Source organism: Rhipicephalus sanguineus, chromosome 1 (assembly GCF_013339695.2).
Source record: "Rhipicephalus sanguineus isolate Rsan-2018 chromosome 1, BIME_Rsan_1.4, whole genome shotgun sequence".
In the NCBI taxonomy this organism is placed as follows: domain Eukaryota; kingdom Metazoa; phylum Arthropoda; class Arachnida; order Ixodida; family Ixodidae; genus Rhipicephalus; species Rhipicephalus sanguineus.
The window spans coordinates 217,146,607-217,167,676 of record NC_051176.1 but is presented as its reverse complement, the minus strand read 5'-3'; the positions used below and the strand labels follow the sequence as shown (position 1 = coordinate 217,167,676).

Below are 21,070 nucleotides of genomic sequence, written 5' to 3'. Positions count from 1 at the left end.
TCCCGCACAATTGTAGAGTCCTTCCCAATGCTGTTGTTGCTTCAACTTTCTATCACACGCCCTCAACGCCACGACATCAAGTCGACCGCGCGTCTCCTAATCATCTTTTCCTAGTTGGCCGCAGACTCGTTTCTTTGTGCCCAGGAAAGAGCTTTACAAATACATAAGAGAAAACGAAATAAAAAGGAGGAAAACGGAAAGAAAAATCTACAGCGTGGTTAATTAAGCGCGGCAGAGGAGCATCGTTGGAGCCCTTGCACGGACTGCCCCGGGCTGCCTGTGTAATATATCCAGCTCGCATTCAGTGATGAAAAAAAAAAGAAAAAAATACTTGGCCAGGAAACTGCAGCTGCGACGAAAATTCATTCAGTGCGGCTTTAATGAACGGCGGCCAACGAATCGGTGAACTCGTTCGTAATGGAGCGGAAAGAGAATCTAAAAGATAGCGAGGCAGGAGAACATTCCGGGGAAATCTCGTCGTCCGCTTAGACACCGTAAAAGAACGCGAAATGCCGCCGAACATGAAGAAACGAGCAGAGATACACCAGTGCCTGCAGCTGAATCGCGTAGCTTGAATCGCGCAGGCGGTCGCTCTGATGGTCTCAATGCAAGGCTGAACCTTCCAGGTCTTGTTTAAACAGAGCGTGGCTGACGGGTGAAGGCCAAGGTGGAAGCAGATTTCTTCCTGTAAGCGACCCTTATTCTTTTTGTCTTTTTCGATCCACCGTGACTTGCGGTCGTTATGCGGTGTCCGGTTGCGAGAAACCAGAGAAGGCTTGACCTCGTGTGTGGCTCCGGTCAGGCTTGCTGCCCGCGCAGCGCCCAATGCACTTTCTCACGGCCGTCCTCCTAAGATTCTTTATGAAGCCCCATATGGCACTTTCGCGGGGCTCTCTTCTCCTAAGACGCGTTTTACTTCCGTCGTCGGCTTTCGTATTTTTATTTCTTTTCATTCGGGCGCAAATTCTTCAGCTGTGGCAGCTGCTCTTATCCGCACTTACAGCTCTGCCAGCAACAGACTCTTATTTCTGTTCCCGCGTCACTCAGAAAAAAAAAAAGGGGGGGGGGGGGGGCGAAGAGTGGAAACCTCGGCAGCACCTAGCTCTGCCGCTAAGTAATCGCGCTCTGACGGCTGCTGTCCCAAGGGTCCAAACAGATTGCTGATACCCGCCACACCGTACCCAGCGATCTTTTTTTTTTTTGTTTTGTTTTATTCGCCACGATTCGGACGATTCGGGCTTATTTCTGTTGCTATTTCCGACGCTTTCTCTCTGGCTGCGAATGTGAATTTTTTTCCAAATGACGTCACTGCGTGAGTTAAGTATACAAAGCTGAGCGAAGGAAAGAGTTGTGATTCTTCTTTATCCTAAACGCTTAATACTGCGGCAGTCGTAGAGTTTCCTAAAAAATGTTGACTCCGGGCAGCTCCGGCGTTAGTGTCTGCAGGATCTGCAAACATGGTGCTTCGGCCAGCGTAGGAATGATTAGTAGCACAAGTATTTGCGTAAGCCTTTGTCCTCCGAATATGTAGGCTTGCGGAAAAGAAGAAGGACTTATGGAGTTACGCAAGGTGGTGAGCGCCATGCAAGGCAGGGATTTACTAAACAATCAGGGGTCAATGGGACTCTGAATTTTAAGATAGTTCTGCGTTTGTTTCTTAATGAATGCTAAAAGTTTACAAGAATTTTTGTTCTTGCTAACTTTTTCCATAAATTTAACGCAAGATGGTGATTAGCATCCGGAATTCCCGAATATACCTCATCAGCCCCTTTAAAACCACACCGAATGGTGGTTCAGAAATATATATATATATATTTTTTTGAAAAATTGCGGTGTTTTGGGTATATCAGGCCTGCACAAAAACATGTTTAATTTTGCAGCAAGAAAATTTTAAAACGCATGCAGTAAGGGCTTGACAGATATCGTATATCGTATATCTGACAGATATCGTTCAGTATCGGTTTTCTAGATGAACTTGACCAGAGTAGCGCCGACGGGCTGCATGTCTCTAAGCGGTTATGAGCTGCAGATGAGAGGCTTCAAATGTTGTGTTATGATCACTCGTTTTGTTGCTTGAGTTAATAAGTTTCAGTTAAATGTGCTTAGGTATTCACTAATTAGAACCAACAGACAAGAAAGCCAAGCAAAGTATAGGTGATGTTACTTGTAGTGATTGGGATATAGATAAGAAGAAAGTAAAGTGGACGAGAAGATGACTTGCCGCCGGCAGGGACTGAACCTGCGACCTTCGAATAATGCGTCCGATGCTCTACCACCTATAGCTACGGCGGCGGTCATCCTCCCGTCCACTTTATGGGGTATATATGTGCATATGTGTATATATGTGCAGGTATAACGTGGCAGCAGAAAGCACAGGACCGGGTTGATTGGCGGAACATGGGAGAGGCCTTTGCCCTGCAGTGGGTGTAGACAGGCTGATGATGATGTGCATTTACACCAAGGAGTGTTAGTCAGTGCCGCTAGTAGCCATGAGGGCGAGTGTGGAACACTCTTTGTTATGCTTTCTGGCGTCACGGAGCACGTGATCTTTTTATGAGCTGGTCGCTGACCAACAATCTCTCACATACTACCTAAAGGCATCCCAGGAGGTCGAAATTTCAGGAGCCCTCCACTAAGGCGTCCCTCATAATCATATCGTGGTTTTGGGACTTAAAACCGGAACAATTATATGAAAGGCTCAGCAAAGCAGACCTTCTTGATGCCAAGAAAAGGAGAGAAAAAAGGTCACCATTACTGCTTGCGGGACACTCAGAACTTGCGCCTCTTCGAGATGACGTCAGAGATTCGGCGCCACACATGGCGTCCTGTGGAGAGCCGCAAAGTCTCTCAAGCAAAGTGCTGTGAGTGAGGTGATATCGGATAGCCACCTGGGCCACGGATCTTCTTTCAATGAGCTATTTAACCCACACCCTACCGAATTCTGGCCGAAAAGGATACAAAAATACCAATTTTCTTATTTGCCTATTTGATTGTACGTGTCTTGAAACAACTGAAAACATTATTCAAAGGCGCTTTATTCGCGAGATACACCCAAAATATATTTTTTGAAAGTATGCAGAGGATTGGCTTCACTGAACTGCACCACGAACTGCACCCCTCCAGCCTTTGGTTCAGAAAATGTCTGCTTGAAAGTTAAAAAAAGAGTGCCCATGGGCAAGCGATTCCGTGAAAACAAACCTCGGACGCGCCGGTATTCCTAACACCTATAGACACGTCCACCGCTGATACGTCGAGACGCGGTCGTCATCCGAATCCTATGATTTAGAGAAACGACGCTGCTATGGGTAGTCTCTGCCACAGTCGCAGGAGAACTGAAATTCTTCTTCATTTTAGAAAACTTCGGTAAACAAACGCATTTTTCTTCTTCTTATAAATGGAGCTGTGCCGGCACGCGCGCACACAGAGGAGGACGCCATTTTCTAATTCGGGTTACCAAAACCAAGTCCTTTCGATACCAAAATGTCTGCTTTGAGCGCGTCTTTAAATTTTTTACTGTGCCATCTGTCAAACCCTAAGACAGCAAAATGGAGTCAGGGTAGCGGCGCCTCCAAATGCTCGTTTCAGGGTGGACGAGCCCAGCTCATCTTCGTTGGGGAAAGGGTCCAGGGCTACGGAAGAAAAATTAGATAAACTACCAGCCATGCAGCTCTGTAAAGTTCTTTTTTTCTGTTGCAGTTGTTCAGGAACATTAATCTAAACATCGCAGTCTCAAGAAGTCTATATGTGCCGTTAACCAGGACACTGGCCTATTGTGACGTACAGTTTATTATGCTCTCCGGAGCCACTTCACTTCCAAGAAACCAAAAACTGTAGACCACGCTGCAGTCGCCAAGGGGAGTAGCCTTATTCTGTGAATGGGCTGCAATCATTCGCAAACGTTTCTTTTTTGCTTGTTTCTGCAGTGAATGCGCTGTCTTTCATGTGAATGGAGGGGAGTTTGCAAAAGAATCGTCACAGCTGCGAGTACTGCAATAAAGACAACAAGGAAGTCACTTCGGATGCGCAACGCTGTCTAACGTGGACAGTTTTGCTTATCTTGACATCAACCAAGGTGCTGCCAGAATTTCTTTTCAGCAATAAAATAAAAACCGCAAGTCATTGTACGTGCTGCCCGAATACGTACAGCCTTCCTAGTTCAGTTATGAGGACACCGACGATAAACATTTATGCAAGGTGCCGCACCTTTCCACATAGGGTTGCCTGTAATAATAATTGTTGGGATTGACGTCCCAAAACCACGCTATGATTACGAGGGACGCCGTAGTGGAGGGCTCCGGAAATTTCGACCTCCTGGGTCCTTTAACGTGCACCTAAATCTAAATACATGGGATTCAGCATTTTCGCCTCCATCGAAAATGCGGCCACCGCGGCCGGGATTCAATCCCGCAAACTTCGGGTCAGCAGTCGAGCACCATAACCACAAGAACACCAGGGCCGGTAGCGTTACCTGTCATGACTGGCTTGATTGTCAAACTTCTCTTGGCAACAATTCTAGCGTGAGCGCTTGATGTGAATACCGGGACCCAGAATTTAGGCATTGCTTTCGGTACTAGTGCTCGGGTCGTGTGGCAAAACGCATTGTGGCAAGAGATAACGATAGGCGATAAGTAAAAGTTACACAGTTGGCCAAATAATCTGTGGACAAGACAAACAGAAACAGTTTATTTCAACAATGCAGGGGTAAGAAGTGACTTCATGTAATATATATATATATATATATATGCGTAGATATATATATATGCAATGCGGCAAGCATTATCGCAACATGGACACCTCGGAAAGCACTCCCCAGCTGTAAAAATAGCGGCGTGCACCGTACATTGCAGTCGTTATCTCAGGCAATCTAGCCGACAGCCGTCTCGCTGGCGATGCGCATCGCCAGGCGAACGCCGCCTTTTGATAGCATGGGAACGCTTGTCCGTTACAACATGGAGATAAAACCAGAAGGACAATCACCACAATCTGCTGCTCGTCCACATATTCCATAGGATATGTGCACAATGCGGTTGGCTACAAAGCTCGAAGGTGAACAGCGCGGAAAGAAGCGAACTTTTACAGGTTCCCTACAAAGCCGAGAGAGCCAATAAATATGTCTACACGTATTAGGAAAAATCAAGATTGGCCTCATATTATGAGTGATGGATAAGCAATCCGCGTTTCAGACACGCAATTTAACAAAACATTGAAATATTAGAATACAGACGCACGTTATGCTGGCCAGGTGGCAGTAGCCGGTATAAAACATCCTCGATAAATAGCTTTATATTTTTTTAAATATGCTACTCCTGAAACGGAGTTCTGCATAAATGAAAACCAGAACAACCTAACTAAATGATGAGCCATTTATAATCAAGAACTTGCTCCAGTATATAGAGAGCGCTAACAAAGGGTATGCGTTAAAATTACCTACATTTAAATAAGTACCTCCAGGTATCGATATTTTCACGTATCAATGGTAGCAAAAATTACGCATTTGGCATGACACGGTTAAATGCGCAATAAATTTTTCAGATAAACTACCCCTGATATTTTCTTCACAAGATTTCGAAATCACAAAACTAACCTCCTGAAGACAGAAACATATTGCTCTCTCTTCAGACATCACAGAGGAGTCAACAAAACGAACAAAATATGAAGTGATATGAAGGAAAACTTGGCAACCAATGTAAGAAATAGTACGACAATACAACAAAGTCCCTCGTCTATGCAGCCTGCAGTTGACAAAAATTGAGAAAATAAAAGTGGTGTTGATTAATCCTGCGAAAAAATGCACGTAGGTTTCGTTATACACCGTCTGTTTATAATCTTTTCCTTTATCATCGTATATGGGCAGGTGACAGTGGGAAGTTTTGAGAACCACACACAGAGATAATTGCATTTGTATACGAAAACTTATGGTTGCATGCTGATAAATTGACAAGCTTCAATATTCGCTCGGCCCATATATGCATATATATATATATATATATATATATATATATATATATATATATATATATATATATATATATATATATATATAATATATATATATATATATATATATATATACACACACACTAAAGTTCTAGGCTTTTGCTGCTTCCGTCATTTATTTATTTCTAAATTAAGTGCAGCATTAAAATAGCATCGCGCGCATTCACCCGAATGAAGCGTATAATTATTAGGAGTAATACAACAACTAAGAATATTGCTAGAACGAAAAAATGGCTAAAGCACGACGCTTCGCTGCAAAGTATAAGGTGTTTCCTGATTTCTTCACTGTCCAATTATACACTGAAATGTACTTAAGCTAAGAACAAGTCAAAAGTAACACGTAAATTTCTTAGTCGGTATATTTACTGGGCACACTGCGGAAGCTTCATTTATTTTCGTCCCCTTTGAGACTTTTTTCGGCAGCTCTGCCTGAATACTTTTTGGGAAAAGTAAATGCAATTTTATAAAAGCTGTCGCGTAACTACAATTGTGTGCCCGGTGAAAGTTCCTCGGTGCAGCATTTTATGCCTTCATTTGGTCCAGGTGGTGCTGTACAATGGCATGGTCGTTTTTGTGCACTAGAGAAAGTATTGAAAATCCACAGTGACGTTTGGCGACAAGATTCGCTCTCTACTGCAAAGCCGGGGCTTGATGTATGCAGATGTAAAATAGGCGCGGGATGGTGTGAGTGTAGCGCGAAGAGGAATGTAGACAGCAGATGGAATACAACCTTGCTACTGCGGCCACAAACGTATGCGAGATGAGAGTATGAAGAAAGTGTTCACAATTAAAAGTGTACAAATGGGGCACTTTCCTACCCTAAAATGAGAATAAATGAGAAGCACATCAAAAAATACACTCGGCTAAGCACCGTATGGGCAATCTGTTGTTGCCGCGCCAAAGTGACACCGTACAGGCTCGACTGAATAAAAGGTTTGATTGGGCCCTGCGTACGTCAGCAGAATGAAGCTAAGTCTACCGTTAGCAAAGATATATCGTGACACAAATACTTGGCTGTGGAAGTGGTATAATGGCTGATGGACCGGCGCATAGGGCAGGCGATGCTATCTGTGCGCCCAGAGAGAGTCCGTCCAAATCTACTCTTTCTACCACGTTTCACAGTGGAGCCCGAGGGCCTAACTTGGAACACGAGTGCAAAAACAATCGACGTCACGCCACAGGGTGTCGAGGCACTTCAGCATGCAAGGTTCGGAGCAACAATAACCGGCCGAGCGCATGTCGTGGCACCCAGCTGAAGGAAAGAGACTTTGACTCCTTTTTTTTTTTCGCTCGACGAGGAATTATGGCTGCCCTACGGAGACTGGCCAGATACCTGCCTCGGCCTCTCGGTCGTGCGCGCCCGACGAACCCGACGTGGTGCTCGAGACACCACCCATTCCAGAACAGCTGCCACAACTTCTTTAGGGTAGCAACCGACGCAAATATGGCGTCGCCACAAGGGGGAGGGGCGAGGATAAATCGGTCGGTATCCGGCTCCTCCATCACGGCGTCTCTCCTTGCCGCATCCCCCGAGAAGTGATGAACCAGTCACCCCGAAAGAGTACCGCTCCGCTGCCTGACGCTGCCACTCTCGTCAGCGTCGCCATTTTCAACGCCTAGACGTTCCCGAATGCCTCGGATAACTGGACATCGTTTACAAACGTGAACGACACAAACGAACACGGAAAAGAGAAAAAAAAAACAACGTATTGTGTTCGCGACTCGCGGAGGCGACATATAGTGAACCGTAAACATGCCACTAAAGTTGTGTAAAAGCTACATCTCTGCAAGTATCCGTGTGTCGTTTACTTCTTTACAGCCGCGAGTGCTGACATCGACAATAATTATCACGCACAACAACACACCACAGAGCTACTATTTTACTGCAACACGTTTTTTTTTTGCTTTTTTTCAGTTGCGCTCATGAAACAACGCGAGCGTCATTAACGTGCAGCGGCTGATAATTAAGACGATCGCTAGATAGACATAGGCGCAATATTCGCCGATACAAAACGTACACAAAAGCAGGCATCCTGTGGTGTTTACGAAAAAGAAGCAGGTACTTTAATCCCCCGGAGAAGCCAGGCGAAACGAATCAAGTTTGCTGCAAGCTATAAGGTAATCTTTATCCCTAGCTTCAAGTCTGGTAACCTGTAACCCTATTAGGTAACCTTTAACCCACATCAGTTACACTGGTGATGAAGCCTTGAATTTTACGCATGAACACGCTTTAATAAAATGAAATGGTACCGCATACAATTCTGTCGTCACATTTAATACCGCGGGAACCTGAGATATTCTCTGATTCCGTTCGCACACAGTTCGTCGAATAATGATGCATATGGGAAACCTCGTGGTTAACCCAAAACTTTACACTTTTTCATCGAAATCATGAAAGAGGCATATTTATGTGGTTTCTGCAGCGAAAATTATTTAATGTACATTGTCCTTGATTAAATCCACGGGCATCTACGCGAACTTTTGTTCTTTGGAAACACGAGCGGTCAGTATAGTCTGTAATAGAGGCTTTCCAAGGCTCATCGTAGTTCAGCTTTGTCTCATGAACAATTCACTGAGGGCATGGAAAATGGCTGATATAAAATCTCTCTCTCTTATTATCAAGTTCAAGTGTTTACAAAGCGGTAGGCAGCGTTTTCCAGGCAGCCGGCTGAGCCGCTGAGAGAAGCCATCAGCTGAAAATAGGGTAGGCCTAGCCCAGAGGATGGGCCTACCCAATACAGGCTGAAAAAAAAAACAGAAATGAAAAACATTCGCACTAAGTGGTACTGGTGAATGGAAGTGCACTTACGCTCATAATGGGAAAACGGCATAGAAAGTAATTTAGAAAAAATAGCATCAGCATTCATTTTTTAAAACTTAGTGAAAGCTGCGTTGTTTTGACTCGGTAATAGCCCTCGCCGACGCCATCATTGCTTTAAAATGTCAGCAAAATTAATAGCTGTGCGAGTGAAAATCACGCAGAATGATTTTTGGAGGCACTCTGTTCATGACTGAGGTGAGCTTGAAAACACGGTGCCGTCTACAGCGGTGGGAGACGATGGGAAAGTGGGTGAAGGAATATTCTTTTTGTGTGAAGCCGAGGATCACTGGAGAGATCTGGCTCGCGGGCTACCTGTTGCTCAGAACCCGTTCACGCGCTTTAAGATCCTGTTACTTACCCTGAAGAAATGATGGAAAGGAGATTTGTTCGCGTGCTGTGTGTCCTAGGTTTTCTTGGTATATCGATTAGCAAGCCACGCCCTCTTTGTCGAAACACATTCTGACAATCTCTTCGGTGGTTTGCCACAAATTAACGAAAGACCACTAAAAATATGAATCAGACACAGCACATTCCCGAAACATTGCTAATGAAATACCGTGTTCATAGATACCTAGCAAATATTACAAGAAATGTTTTTTTTTCTCGTGTTAAAGAAAGCTGTTTGAGTGGTAAAAAGTGTCGAACAAACAACGAAAGGCTTTTTTTTCCTCATACGAAACGCTGATATCTTATATCTTCATAGACATTAACGTACGATGCTATCATGTCGTTAGTCAACTCTGCTTTTAAAATGCCTTGCCGACACAAGGTACAAAGCCTCTCGACATATTGTAATTATTTTTTGCGAAGCCAACAGAGTATCGACTTGCTCAAAGGCTTACAATGAGACTTTGACAGCGGTGAAAAAAGATGGGCGAAACAGAATTGACGGGAGGCACATTTTTTCTGCCGAGTATAGTTATGAATAGATGATCACACCATAGCTATGCGTCTTATCATCATACGCACGAATATAAAATAAAAAACCCGGTGCACGTAGGCTTCCCCAAGGACGCGCGCGCTCGTTTAGCTAACTCTATAGCGCGACATTTGTTCCGACAGTGACCGCGATAACCTAAGAGCGGGACGCTCGTACTTGGCACATACAACAGCTCGGGGTACGCAAGACCTTGGTATAGCATGGTCGTGCTCCGCTGTGCGCGAATTTTTTTTTCTATGCCACTTCTCCTACGCAAAGCCACAAACCAAGAGCCGGCAGCGCTGAGGCAAAACAGCCGAATTTTCATCGACGAGTGGCAGATTCCACCTTGGAGAAACGACTCTGTCGCGTCTTTCTGTCCCGAATCTTACTTCCCTTATACAGGTGAAATGACAACAAGGGTTTGAGAACGCACGACAGGAAAGTCGGGTAAGAGTACTGGAGAGTATTGGCCACGCAGTGTATGAACGCTTTGTTTAACACACCGACACGACCTTTAGGACGAGTATTGCCAGAGTTGTGGAGTAAAAAGTTTCACAAATAACGTTCTATTGGCACCGCACTTCAGTCTGCGAATGGCGCGGTGGAATGTACCGAAATGATTGGCGTTCAGGCATTTAATCTATACAGCTACAAGGGCGCCTTGTTAAGTATTGTGCCCTTTGGGTGCTGAACGGATTTGCAGCTTGCACGCTGGAGCTCTTAGTCAGTGCAATCGCTAGGCGATTTTGGGGGCTCTCATCTCTCAAGACGAAACGCATCAAACGGCCGTTCTACACTGATAAAATTATTAAGCCGAAGCGTATACCTCGTCATGCAACGAACGCTCCATGCAGGTAAAACTTGATAAACACCAACCCAGTGTCGGCGAATCTATTATCGGCATAAAAGCTGGAAACTTTCATTGGTGCAGATTCGCGAAACGACAACCGGGAATACAGGCATCAAACAGGTAAGATCTGGCGAGTAAAATCTCTATGCTCCAATATAATGGACAGGTACGCAGCTTATGAGTTTCCAGGTCGCTCTGCTTGCACATAGCAAACACTCCATGTCGCTGCCGTTCCACAACGGCTTAGTCCTGGAGGAAGGCAAATGAGCACACCTCAGTCTTGGCCTCTGGAAATGAAAATTACTAGTACAAATTATTTTCGCTAAATAGCGACAAGGCCTTTCATGGATGACCAAGAAACGATTATAGCACAGTTTTCCTCGATGCCATGCTATTTTTTGTTTCAGAAACGGCCACAGATTTCAATGGCACAGACCATTGTCGTGATCCAGCGAATTCGCCGTTATCCAGCGTACTTCTTAACGGATAATGCAGGTGAAATTTGCGCTCTATTCAAGCCATGAGGTCATAAAAAGTCTGGTTTATTTGGCGAATGGTATTAACAGCGGCTTTTCCTCCATTAAAAAAAAGTTTACTTCATATAGCATCCGGGCTCTGCTTCTCCTTGAATAACTGCTATCGATACTGGACTCCTGTGACCATGGCCCTAATACCTGCGAACCTTGAAGGCAACTTTCTGGTTCGTATTTAATTTACAATTACTTAAAAAATACTGCGTATTATGTTCGCCAGTGTTCTGCTTCGTTCCTTTTATTTTTAAGTGGAAATGCGTTACGCCGAAAACATGCTTCCTTCCCGGTGCCTAAAGCAACTGGAGCAACCGTACGAAAATATTTTTATATACGAATTCCCGCTGAGGAGGTCGCAATCCTTACGTCGGGGTAATGCTGGAAATCTGTGTTGCGTACTGCTAGATTGAGCGTAAGTTTCACGTCACCTCTACGAACCTTACTCACAACCAGTACCATAGTTGTCTGAAAACGTTTTATGGGTGACAATTGCGAAGCATCATAGGTTGACACGTTTCGCGCAGCAGCGGGCACCTGGACACGAGTGAACGCTGAGGCGGTGCAAGCAGTGCGACATGGGCCATGTTTTGTCGTCCCTAAGGAGGCGCCGACAGTGGACGTGATGGGCGATGCAGTGGATGATGAGTGGTCCCCCAGGGAGGAATGTGGGGGGTGAAGAGGCGGTACCGAAGAAGCGTGTCCGAGTGCACGCTCAGTGGCGGATGGCCCGGGCTCTGGGCGGGTGCAGGGGCGGCGGCGGCGCCCAGGCACGCCGCTCACATTCAAGGCAGCGGGATGGCGATTGTGCAGAACACCTAACGGTGGCGGCGGCGGCGGCAGCGTCGGGCTCGCTCTTCTGGATGGCGGCAGGGGCTCGTCAGGCGTACTCGGACTCGGACAGGCTCTGCGTCTCGGAGAGCCGCCGCACGGTGCTGGCGTAGTAGTCGTCGGGCAGGTCCTCAGACGGCTGGCCCCGGGCACTCGCGTACGAGATGGACTTCTGGTAGCTAAACACCTGCCGCTCCAGGTTGTAGTTCTCAGCCTGGAGAGCGGCGATCTCGCGTCTGCGCAGAAAAACGTCAGAGTGCAAATAGTTGTGCTGGAACGTGTGTATGCTATACAATAGTGGCTATAGATAACGACATCACTGTTTATCTGCTGGCTGCCAGACAGTACATACAACACAATGTAGCACTACAGGGTTCTCGCTGATGACTACGCTGCGCCTCCTACAAAACAAGCTTGAGCCCCGTAAGTATGCCTGGCGAAAAGCCAATGGGCATCGACTTTAGATAGCGAGATATTCCTCTACGTCCTGTCATGGGTAGGGAAAAAAAAACGTGACAGTTTCGCCGCAAGGGCGAAGCAATGAATGCGATAGCAAGAAATTGGAATGTCACACGAAGAACGACAAGCAGCTCGATATTTGCTGCGCGCCGCTGAAGCACAAAGGACGCCCGATATGAACGCACAGGTATACACAGGACAAGCGTCAACTAACAACTGTCACAGTTGTTACGTCTTTGTGCTTGAGCAACGCGCTGCAAGTGTCGACAATGTTTGTTTGTTTGTTTCCCCAAAATTATAGCACATACCCGCTCTGGCGGATTGACCAAGACTGCGTGTCGACAATGGGGAATGAGACGCTCTTAGATACTTCTTTTTCTTTTAAACTGTGGCGCGTGGAGTGACCCCTCTGCGTCTCCTGCCACACGGTGGCATCTGATGCAAGGTGTGTCCGGTGTTCTTTTTTTTTTTTTTGTTCCACAGCACGAGCGGGTACACAAAGGGGCCACTTTGTCGTGCGCGTCTCAAGGGCAGTTTTCAAATTCAAAGAATGTGTATAGAGCGTTGCGTGATAGAAAACACGCTCAAGCTCCTCCGATATCTGCGTACCACCAGTGGTAAATTCTGAACATAAATAGCTCGCCGTTATTTCGCCGGCGCGTACATGGCGTGTGGTTGAGTTGTCTAACGCAGCGCGCTGAGGAGCGAGGGGTCGCTGCTTCGAATCCCCGTTCGTGTACATCAGAATTTTTTCGTGTGCTTTATTTTTCTTTGTGCCTTTTTTATATATATATACATACATATGCATATCCTGGACATGACGGCGACGGCAAAAATCCGCCGAGAGTGTCCATATAATTGTTGTTGCAGTAATACGAATCAAATGCATTAGATAGTTGTTAACGTGAGCTACCAGTAAGATTTCGGAGATGTGAGCTCTCGGACTCAGCCGCGGCTCCAATGGAAGTCATCAAGAGCACAAACAGTCGATCTTTTCTTGTATTCAGGGGCGAACACAAGCCAACTTTGGCAATTAGATTTCGCACTATAGAGTTCGTAATATCCTGGGCAAGTACAGCTTCCCCATCAGCCGCGGAGAAGTGCCCTCGACTCCTCTCTCATCGTCGCAGTTAAGTCTATGACCTCAAACGACTTCAAAGCAAACTTTCAAAAACAGCAGTTTTCTCTATTGCGGAAAGCTTGCGCGCCTAGGCCTCTCACCCCGCTCGCGATTAAGCAATACTTTAGTTAGCTACGGCCATGTCCAAAAATGAGGCACCGTCACTCACTTCATTTGATGGCACTGGGTGCGCGCAATGTCGTCGTATTTGTGGTACGTGGCCCCGAACAGGAGCTGCGAGTCAAGCCATTCCACGTGCACAGTGAGGTTTCCGGCACCGTCCAAGTACATGCCGGCTGACTCACGAATCTGCGACAAAGGATACGACGCCCAGATGAGGTTATGGTTTTTGCATGTGACGGTTGCTTGCAAGCACCGGAGCAGAAAATATGAAAGACGAAACACATGCGTTCTGACCCATGCAATAACACGATGTGTGCAGGCGTCCAGGGATAGCGAAAGTGGTCGCAGAACCTACCACGGTGTACTGCTGCGACCACAAAGCGATTTCCAGTACGTTTACGCTAAATCAATAAAGCATTCCGCACACCCCAAGAGATGTAGTGATGGTTTTCAACAGGTTCGCTGTGCATTCACATTCTCATGGCCAGGATGGCGATTTAAATATAAATACTTAGGAGCGCAGTAAATGATCTCTGCGCAAGTTTTAAACACATCAATGTTTTCATAAGGTAGCAAGAATGAAGTTTATCTCGTTGCTTTTATATCAGAACATTATTTTTTTGTGTGTGTGCACCGCAGCTGAGACACATGGAGTTTATTAAATACTTGCTTTGGTTTCTGTGTCTTCACAGAACGTTAACTGCATGCGAGAAATATTTAGTGAATAATACTGCTACGTTTGCAGACTATCCAGCGTTTTATTACACCAGACACGGCATCAGCCAGAAAAAAGAGAAAAATTGTCCAATAGGCACTCTTTCTTTATACCTCTTGTTTTCCAGAATACACAGCAGCTCAAACAATATCTAAGTTATGATTATGCTAAGATAAATTAAGATAGATTTACCAGCGAAAAAAGACGAAACACTTGATTATGATTATGGGCATAACTAAGTGTTTTATAAGCAAAATTCACAGATCCGGCACTCGCGCATTTTTGTATGCGTGCATCCATGGAGCAGTCGGCCATACCACATTCGGCTGCCAACAGAAATGTTCTTTACTTCAAGCAGCCTGCCAAACACCCCACCCTTACTTCTCTGATGAGCACAGCGATGCGGTATTAGACAGAGCAATTATTCCGGGCAGCCAACGTTGCTGCATGTGGTCTTCTGTAATTTGCCGTGAACAGCGCGAATATACACAGTCTCGAACGAGTGATGGCAGCACCTGTCGCACAGAGACGTCGGTGTCCATGACCACGGCGACGTCCATGCCGTCGTGCACGTAGTAGCTGGAGTGCGGAGCGCGCAACGCGAGCACGCTCTCGCGCGCCCCGGAGCCCGGCTGGCGGCGCACCAGGTACGCGTTCCAGGCCACGTAGCGCAGGTGGCCCACGGGGATGTGCTGCAGCTCAGCGTAGTACAGCTTCAGTCGCAAGCGCTCGCCCTCCATGTCGGCCTCGACGCACCACGCCTGCTTGTCCCGGTCGTAGCAGTTGGCCGTCGCAGGCACGCACGGCTCCACACCAGTCAGCGTGCTTGCAGTCGCCGACACCTGCATAAGCAACACTTTCGACTCTATGGATACAGCGCTTGGACAAGACAGAATGACGTAATGCGGCACTTCGCCAGTACCTTGCTTGTTTGTTTAATAAAGTACGAAATCAATCATAGCATCTGATCATCTTTTCTTTCTCTTTCATATGAAACGCGCAAGCTTTGAAAAATCAAAAAACCAACAGAGAAATGAAGCGCACACCAGTACTGATGAGCGTGCTGTTAAACGATGGACGCACCTTGGCCTCTGAGATGGCGTTGGCGGACAGCATGTGCAGCTGGAGTCTGAGTGTGCCGCGCCGCACCAGGTCAGCAGGGCCGGCGGCGCCCAGCGAAAAGCCCCGGATGCGGCCTGACAGGTCCGAGATCTGGTCCAGCACACCGGAATCCACGCGCCGGTCGCCTTCACCCAGCACCACTCGGTACTGAACGCGGCACGGGTGGTCGAAGCCTGCGTCACCCCGGCCTGATCAACCTCCCGCTCAGCTGCGAACTTCTGTGCCGCGCACTAAAGATTAGCACGTTATCGCTAAAAACCCGAAGCACAAGGACGACAGTGTCAGCGTTTAGAAAAGTTGACGTGGCCTTCGACACAGCGCGAAAACTCCCAAGCTCTTGCCCAATCTATCCATTCCATTGTACACATGTTGCAGTGGAGAGGTTGAGCTAAAGAGCACCTCTGCTACTGCATTTCTCTAAGTTGTGGAAAAAAAAAGTACACACATAGGTACGTACGTAAATAAACAGGAAACCGAAACAAATAAAGCAACATGGTAATGGGGAGTTCACTTATCTCTAGCAAGATCACACAATTCTGCTCAAGCTGCGGTCACAGTAAAGAGCATAAGGTGTCACTTAATTATTTATATATAACTGCACATGATTGCTGATGACTAAAGACCGTATTTTAGGCAAATGCCTATTTTGTTCCTTGCGCTGCTATCGCGCCATTTTGATATATGAGCATGAATTAGAGGCTAAGAAGGGCCTTTATAGTGTTTCTATAGTGCCTATAAATGCCTATTTTTGGCGTTCGTGCCTAAATGCTTACAAAGGCCTATAAATGCCTATTTTCAAAATTGGCGCTTATACGAACGCTATTTAGCCTCAAGTTTCGCTCCCGGGTGCTGTTTGAGACCAATATTCATGTTACCGCGTAAGATTGACTGTTGGGAACTATGGTGTTCAACCTATAGTCCTCTAGTTCGACCAACTCTAGTCCTCTAGGTCAACCAACCAACAACCGCTGGCAGCAATGAAGCGGAACACGTCAGCGAGCATTCGCCGCCGCGCTGACATGGCCCGAGCGGTCGGCGAATGAGAAACCGCGGTGAGCCGTCTGCGGAAAGGAGAGTGAAGAGCAAAAAAAAAATAATAAAAGAACGAAAGAAAAATGTGATGTGCACACAGATTTTGTTTTGTTTGTAATTTACTTTTTAAGTTGTTCACTGCAGTAGCGTAGCCAGATATCTTTTTCGAGGGGGGGGGGGACAACCATACTTTATATATGTTCATGCATGCGTAAGTTTCAGGAGCAAGGGGAAAGTTGAACTTCCCCCCGAACCCCCCCCCCCCTCCCTCCCCCCGCCTGGCTACGCCAGTGGTTCACTGCCAGGGGAGGAATAGGAGGAATTCCTCCCTTCTGGTCTTTTAGCAATCTGGCTGTCTGCTCCTGCTCTGCCCTTCTCAGTTACGCCGGAAACACTCAGGAGTCTGTTGATTCGACAGTGGACACATGACTCACTCTGCAGAACACGGGAGTGCGAACCGTGCGGGACAACGCACGCTATGTTCAAATGTCGGCGCCTTTTTGCCATCTTAAGCAACAACATTTTTGTTTTCCTGTCGTAGATAGAGGTCGCGCACGTCTTCGTCTGAAATTATTTGCATTTATGTGAAAATTTATTGTGCCTATATTTACGATTTTGGAAGCCTAAAACATTGTTTTGCCTGCCTATTTTTGGCGCCTAAAACGAGCTTTTTTAGTGCCTAAAAATACGGCCTCTACTTATGACTGTATAATTCGGTGTCCACGAAGAAGCATTTTAAGATGTTTGGTTTTTGCTGCAGATGAGTTATCGCCTTGTTATCAAAGATATCAACAACGCTGCTAAGGCGCTTGGCATTTTTGTAGCGCTAAAAACGACGAACACAACACACCAAAAAGATAGGATGGACGCTAAACGCCAAGCTCCCGTCTTGTCTCCTTCGTGTGTTGTGTTCTTTAGCGCTACAAAAATGTCAAATCAACCAAACCGACTTGCCCAGCTTTCGCTTTAACGATGTTGAGGGAGTTCCTACTCGGCTGACCAGTAAATAAAATCACGAATGAACATATTTATACGTTCATTATTTTAATATGTTCGTATGATAAGAAAGAATATCTTACGAAACCTTGAAAACAAGAATGTTGTGTTGGGAATTTTTCTTGATTTTACCAAGGCTTTTGAGAAAATAAGTCATGACATTTTATTTAAAAAACTAGACCTTTATGGAATAAGAGGTCATGCTCTGCAACTAGTCAAATCTTACCTTTCTTCCCGTAAACAGTTTGTTCCAGTGGACAGATTTAGGTCGACCACGCGAGCGGTGAACTGTGGCGTGCCACAGGGCAGTATTCTAGAACCGCTACATTTCAACATCTATATTAATGATCTGGTCACTATTGGTTGTAATGCTCGTTTCATAATATACGCAGATGATGCTGCTGTATTTTTTGATGGTCATAGCTTTAACAATTTGGCAACACAGGCAAACGATTTTCTAAAAAAAAAACTGAAAGTAGGGAGTGACATAGAGGTGCTGAATATTAATGTTAATAAATCGAAGGCAGTCTGTTTTCGCACGAAAAACAAAGAAATGCCCTTACCATTAGCTTATCATACAAAAGAGAAACTATAGAAATTGTTCAGTCTTTTAAATCACTGGGAGTGTATTTTTCAGAACACATGCTTTGGGACCAACATATCGATCATATCAGCTTCCCAAGCTATAGCTTTGGTAACACGACACAGATACGTCCTGCCGCATAAAGTATACCTGCTCTTGTATAACTCCTTATTCTGTTCATATCTAAACTACTGCCCATTTGTCACAAACGAGCGCTTCAATAAGGCGCGCGCGCAGCCGCTTTCAAACGGCAGCGGGAAAGCACGACGCCAGCCATTCGCTCAACAAGCGCGCGCAACGAAAAAAACAAGTATTGAAAGACGCCGGCGCGGCGCGCCTCGTCGCCCACTCGAAACAGCCGTAGACAACCAGCTGCCTCGGATCGAACGCTCGGCAAGGTCTCGAAAGATCGCGAAGGAAAGCATGATGCAACGCCGAGCGACGCCGCCGCGATCGGAACCGACGAGAAAAATCTCGCCCTTTCCCTAGCTTTGGCTGTCCTGCACGCCGAAGAACACTCCTGACGCTTCTGGAACCCGAGGGAGAGGAGATAAAAGCGTGCATCGACGACCAGTCAGGGAGTCAGTAGGCCTGGATATGGTGAAGTTATGTTGAGTGTGGCTCCGCCAACCAAAGAAGATGTGTTTATGGTGTTGTGCGGTCAGCCGATCGTCGTTCTGGAAGAATCAGATGATGACGCCGTGTGAGCAGTGACAAGTTACGTGAGTGTTTCCTGGAAGAGAAACGTTCGGGACCGTCGACGGAAGGAACCACGAAGATCAGCGCTGGAGTTTGCGTGAGTGTTTCCTGGAAGAGAAGCATTCAAGTTACGTCCAAGAATTGTGGACTGGATACGTTGTTGAATATTCAGGAGGCTGTAATGCATGAGGCTGCATTTGCAGCGCGTGATCTGTTCGTTTAGCTCCCGTTCTGTTAACACCATCTGAGTTATATTGTGCCACCCGAGTGTGCATGTTTGTGTGATGCTTGTACTGCCTTAACTGGGAATATATTTTGTTTGTGTTATCAACTCTTGGCTCTGACTCGGTCTTTGGACCACAACCGGCGTTCGCTGGCGCACTAAAAGGACCAACTCTAAATTGTCCGCGCTTTCGTGGTGCGTTTCGGGGGGCCGATACGTCCGCCCTTCGAATCTGTTCGGCGATTGCCATCCCCATCAACGGGATTAGTGACGCCATTAGTGTGGGCTACCTTCACCACTACAAACTTAAAACAGATATCCGTCCTACAAAAAAGAATTCTTCGTATCACATACAATATACCTTATGGATATACTACTAAACACTTGTTTAACTAATATAAAATCATAGATCCATTCAGTTTATATGCTTACAAACTACTATGCAGTTATAGGAAAGAACAAAGAAAATCATTATAGTTCATATCAAAGTTAGCCTCCTTGCACCCGTTCAAATCTCCGTATCCACTCCGACAGATGACAGCGTGGCTGCTGCCTACTGTACGAACAAATTGCGGCTACGAGATGATTAGTTATAAGTTATCACTGCTTCTAAATGAACTGCACGCCGCGAACATTTCCCTGAAGAACACTTCTAATACGAATCTGCGTAATTATATCATTGGTCTCCGCGTCACATAGACAGCTTGCCAACATTGCGCATAATATCTGTTTAAGTTTAGACACATGCGACAATTGGCACTAGTACACAATTACATAGTTCATCTTTATGTATCATCACCTGTGCTTATTCTATTATTCATATTGTGCTAAATCCTTGCCAATGACATTTATTGATACGTCTTCGTAGTATTGCATTCCTCATATGCCGCAAAATGAAACATTTCACTCATTGATTTCGTTCTGCATATAGGTCTGCCTTTTCTCTCTCTCTCTCTCTTTTGTTTTGCCTTCTTGTGAATACAGATGCAATATATGTGATGTTCCCTGCTGCTGCCTGCTGTAAAAGGTGTGAGATCTCAGTCAAGCGTTCCTCGCTTTTAGTCTCACACCTTCCATCAAGCTTAATTGTATTGATGGGAAATAAAGTTATTATTATTATTATTATTATTATTATTATTATTATTATTATTATTATTATTATTATTATTATTATTATTATTATTATTATTATTATTATAACGAGGTTAAGATTCACTCACATCTCTAAAAAATTTAGTCATAACGAGCATATGCTTGAGAATAAATAGCCTTTTCTGAGCGTTTGTTTCGCATGTGCTCCTTCGAAGAAATTGATGGTCTTGTGTCAGTTTTTTTCTTTTCTTTCTTTTTCTTTTAAGATCTACTGTTCAAAGCGGCGTAATGATGTTTTTTTTTTCATAGAACATCTTTTCGCGCTTTTGGAGAGCCACTAGATAAAAGTAAACAGCCTGCGAGGATAAAAACTATTTTGACAGCACATTTTCCTATACCACATTGATTAAACTCTTTAAAATTGACTTCAGCTTTAAAATTGACTTCAACTCGTTAACAAGGGAGCATTAAAGCTTTATGTCTAGATATTGTTCCCAAAATGTCCTAATAAAGCACCCTTTCCGAGGATCGAGGTCCGCTGCACATACTGCCAACCCTGGCCACACTTAACGATGCCGTCTGATAACAAACGTTCGCCAATTAGTGAAACCGCCTCTCTGTAATGTATGAGTTCAATGCACAATGTGCCGGAGGCGCAGTCGCAAGTACAACAATGAATCTTAATAAGCACTGCATTCTTCGAATGTGCATTCAGTGACAGACGCGATTTGGGAATGGCGGCCCATAATACACGGGGAACCTCATCCGGCAAAGTAACTGATGCGGAGAAGCTGATGCGGCAAATGTGATGCGGCGAAGATTTACATAGCACTGGCCTAACTGGCGACTCGGAAACTTGCCGAAAAGCGTTATTGCCTGGGCGTGAGCGTATCTTTCTGGCAACCTCGCAGTAAATCGATTTGCAGTCGGCATAGCAGTTTCACGGCATACGGCGTTT

General features: G+C 45.6%; 1 protein-coding gene across 1 annotated transcript in view; it reads right to left on the bottom strand.

Annotated features, from left to right (window-relative positions):
- Nucleotides 1–8,914: 8,914 nt before the first annotated feature.
- LOC119371946 (uncharacterized) overlaps nt 8,915–21,070 on the bottom strand; it is a 231,328-nt gene continuing 219,172 nt past the window's right edge. Inside the window, exons 6-9 of the mRNA XM_037642396.2 lie at nt 15,449–15,660; nt 14,881–15,207; nt 13,697–13,836; nt 8,915–12,184 (exon numbers count right to left, since the gene is read on the bottom strand). Coding sequence (XP_037498324.1) covers nt 11,998–12,184; nt 13,697–13,836; nt 14,881–15,207; nt 15,449–15,660 — 866 coding nt within the window. The 3' untranslated portion in view covers nt 8,915–11,997. The remainder of the gene's footprint in view (nt 12,185–13,696; nt 13,837–14,880; nt 15,208–15,448; nt 15,661–21,070) is intronic.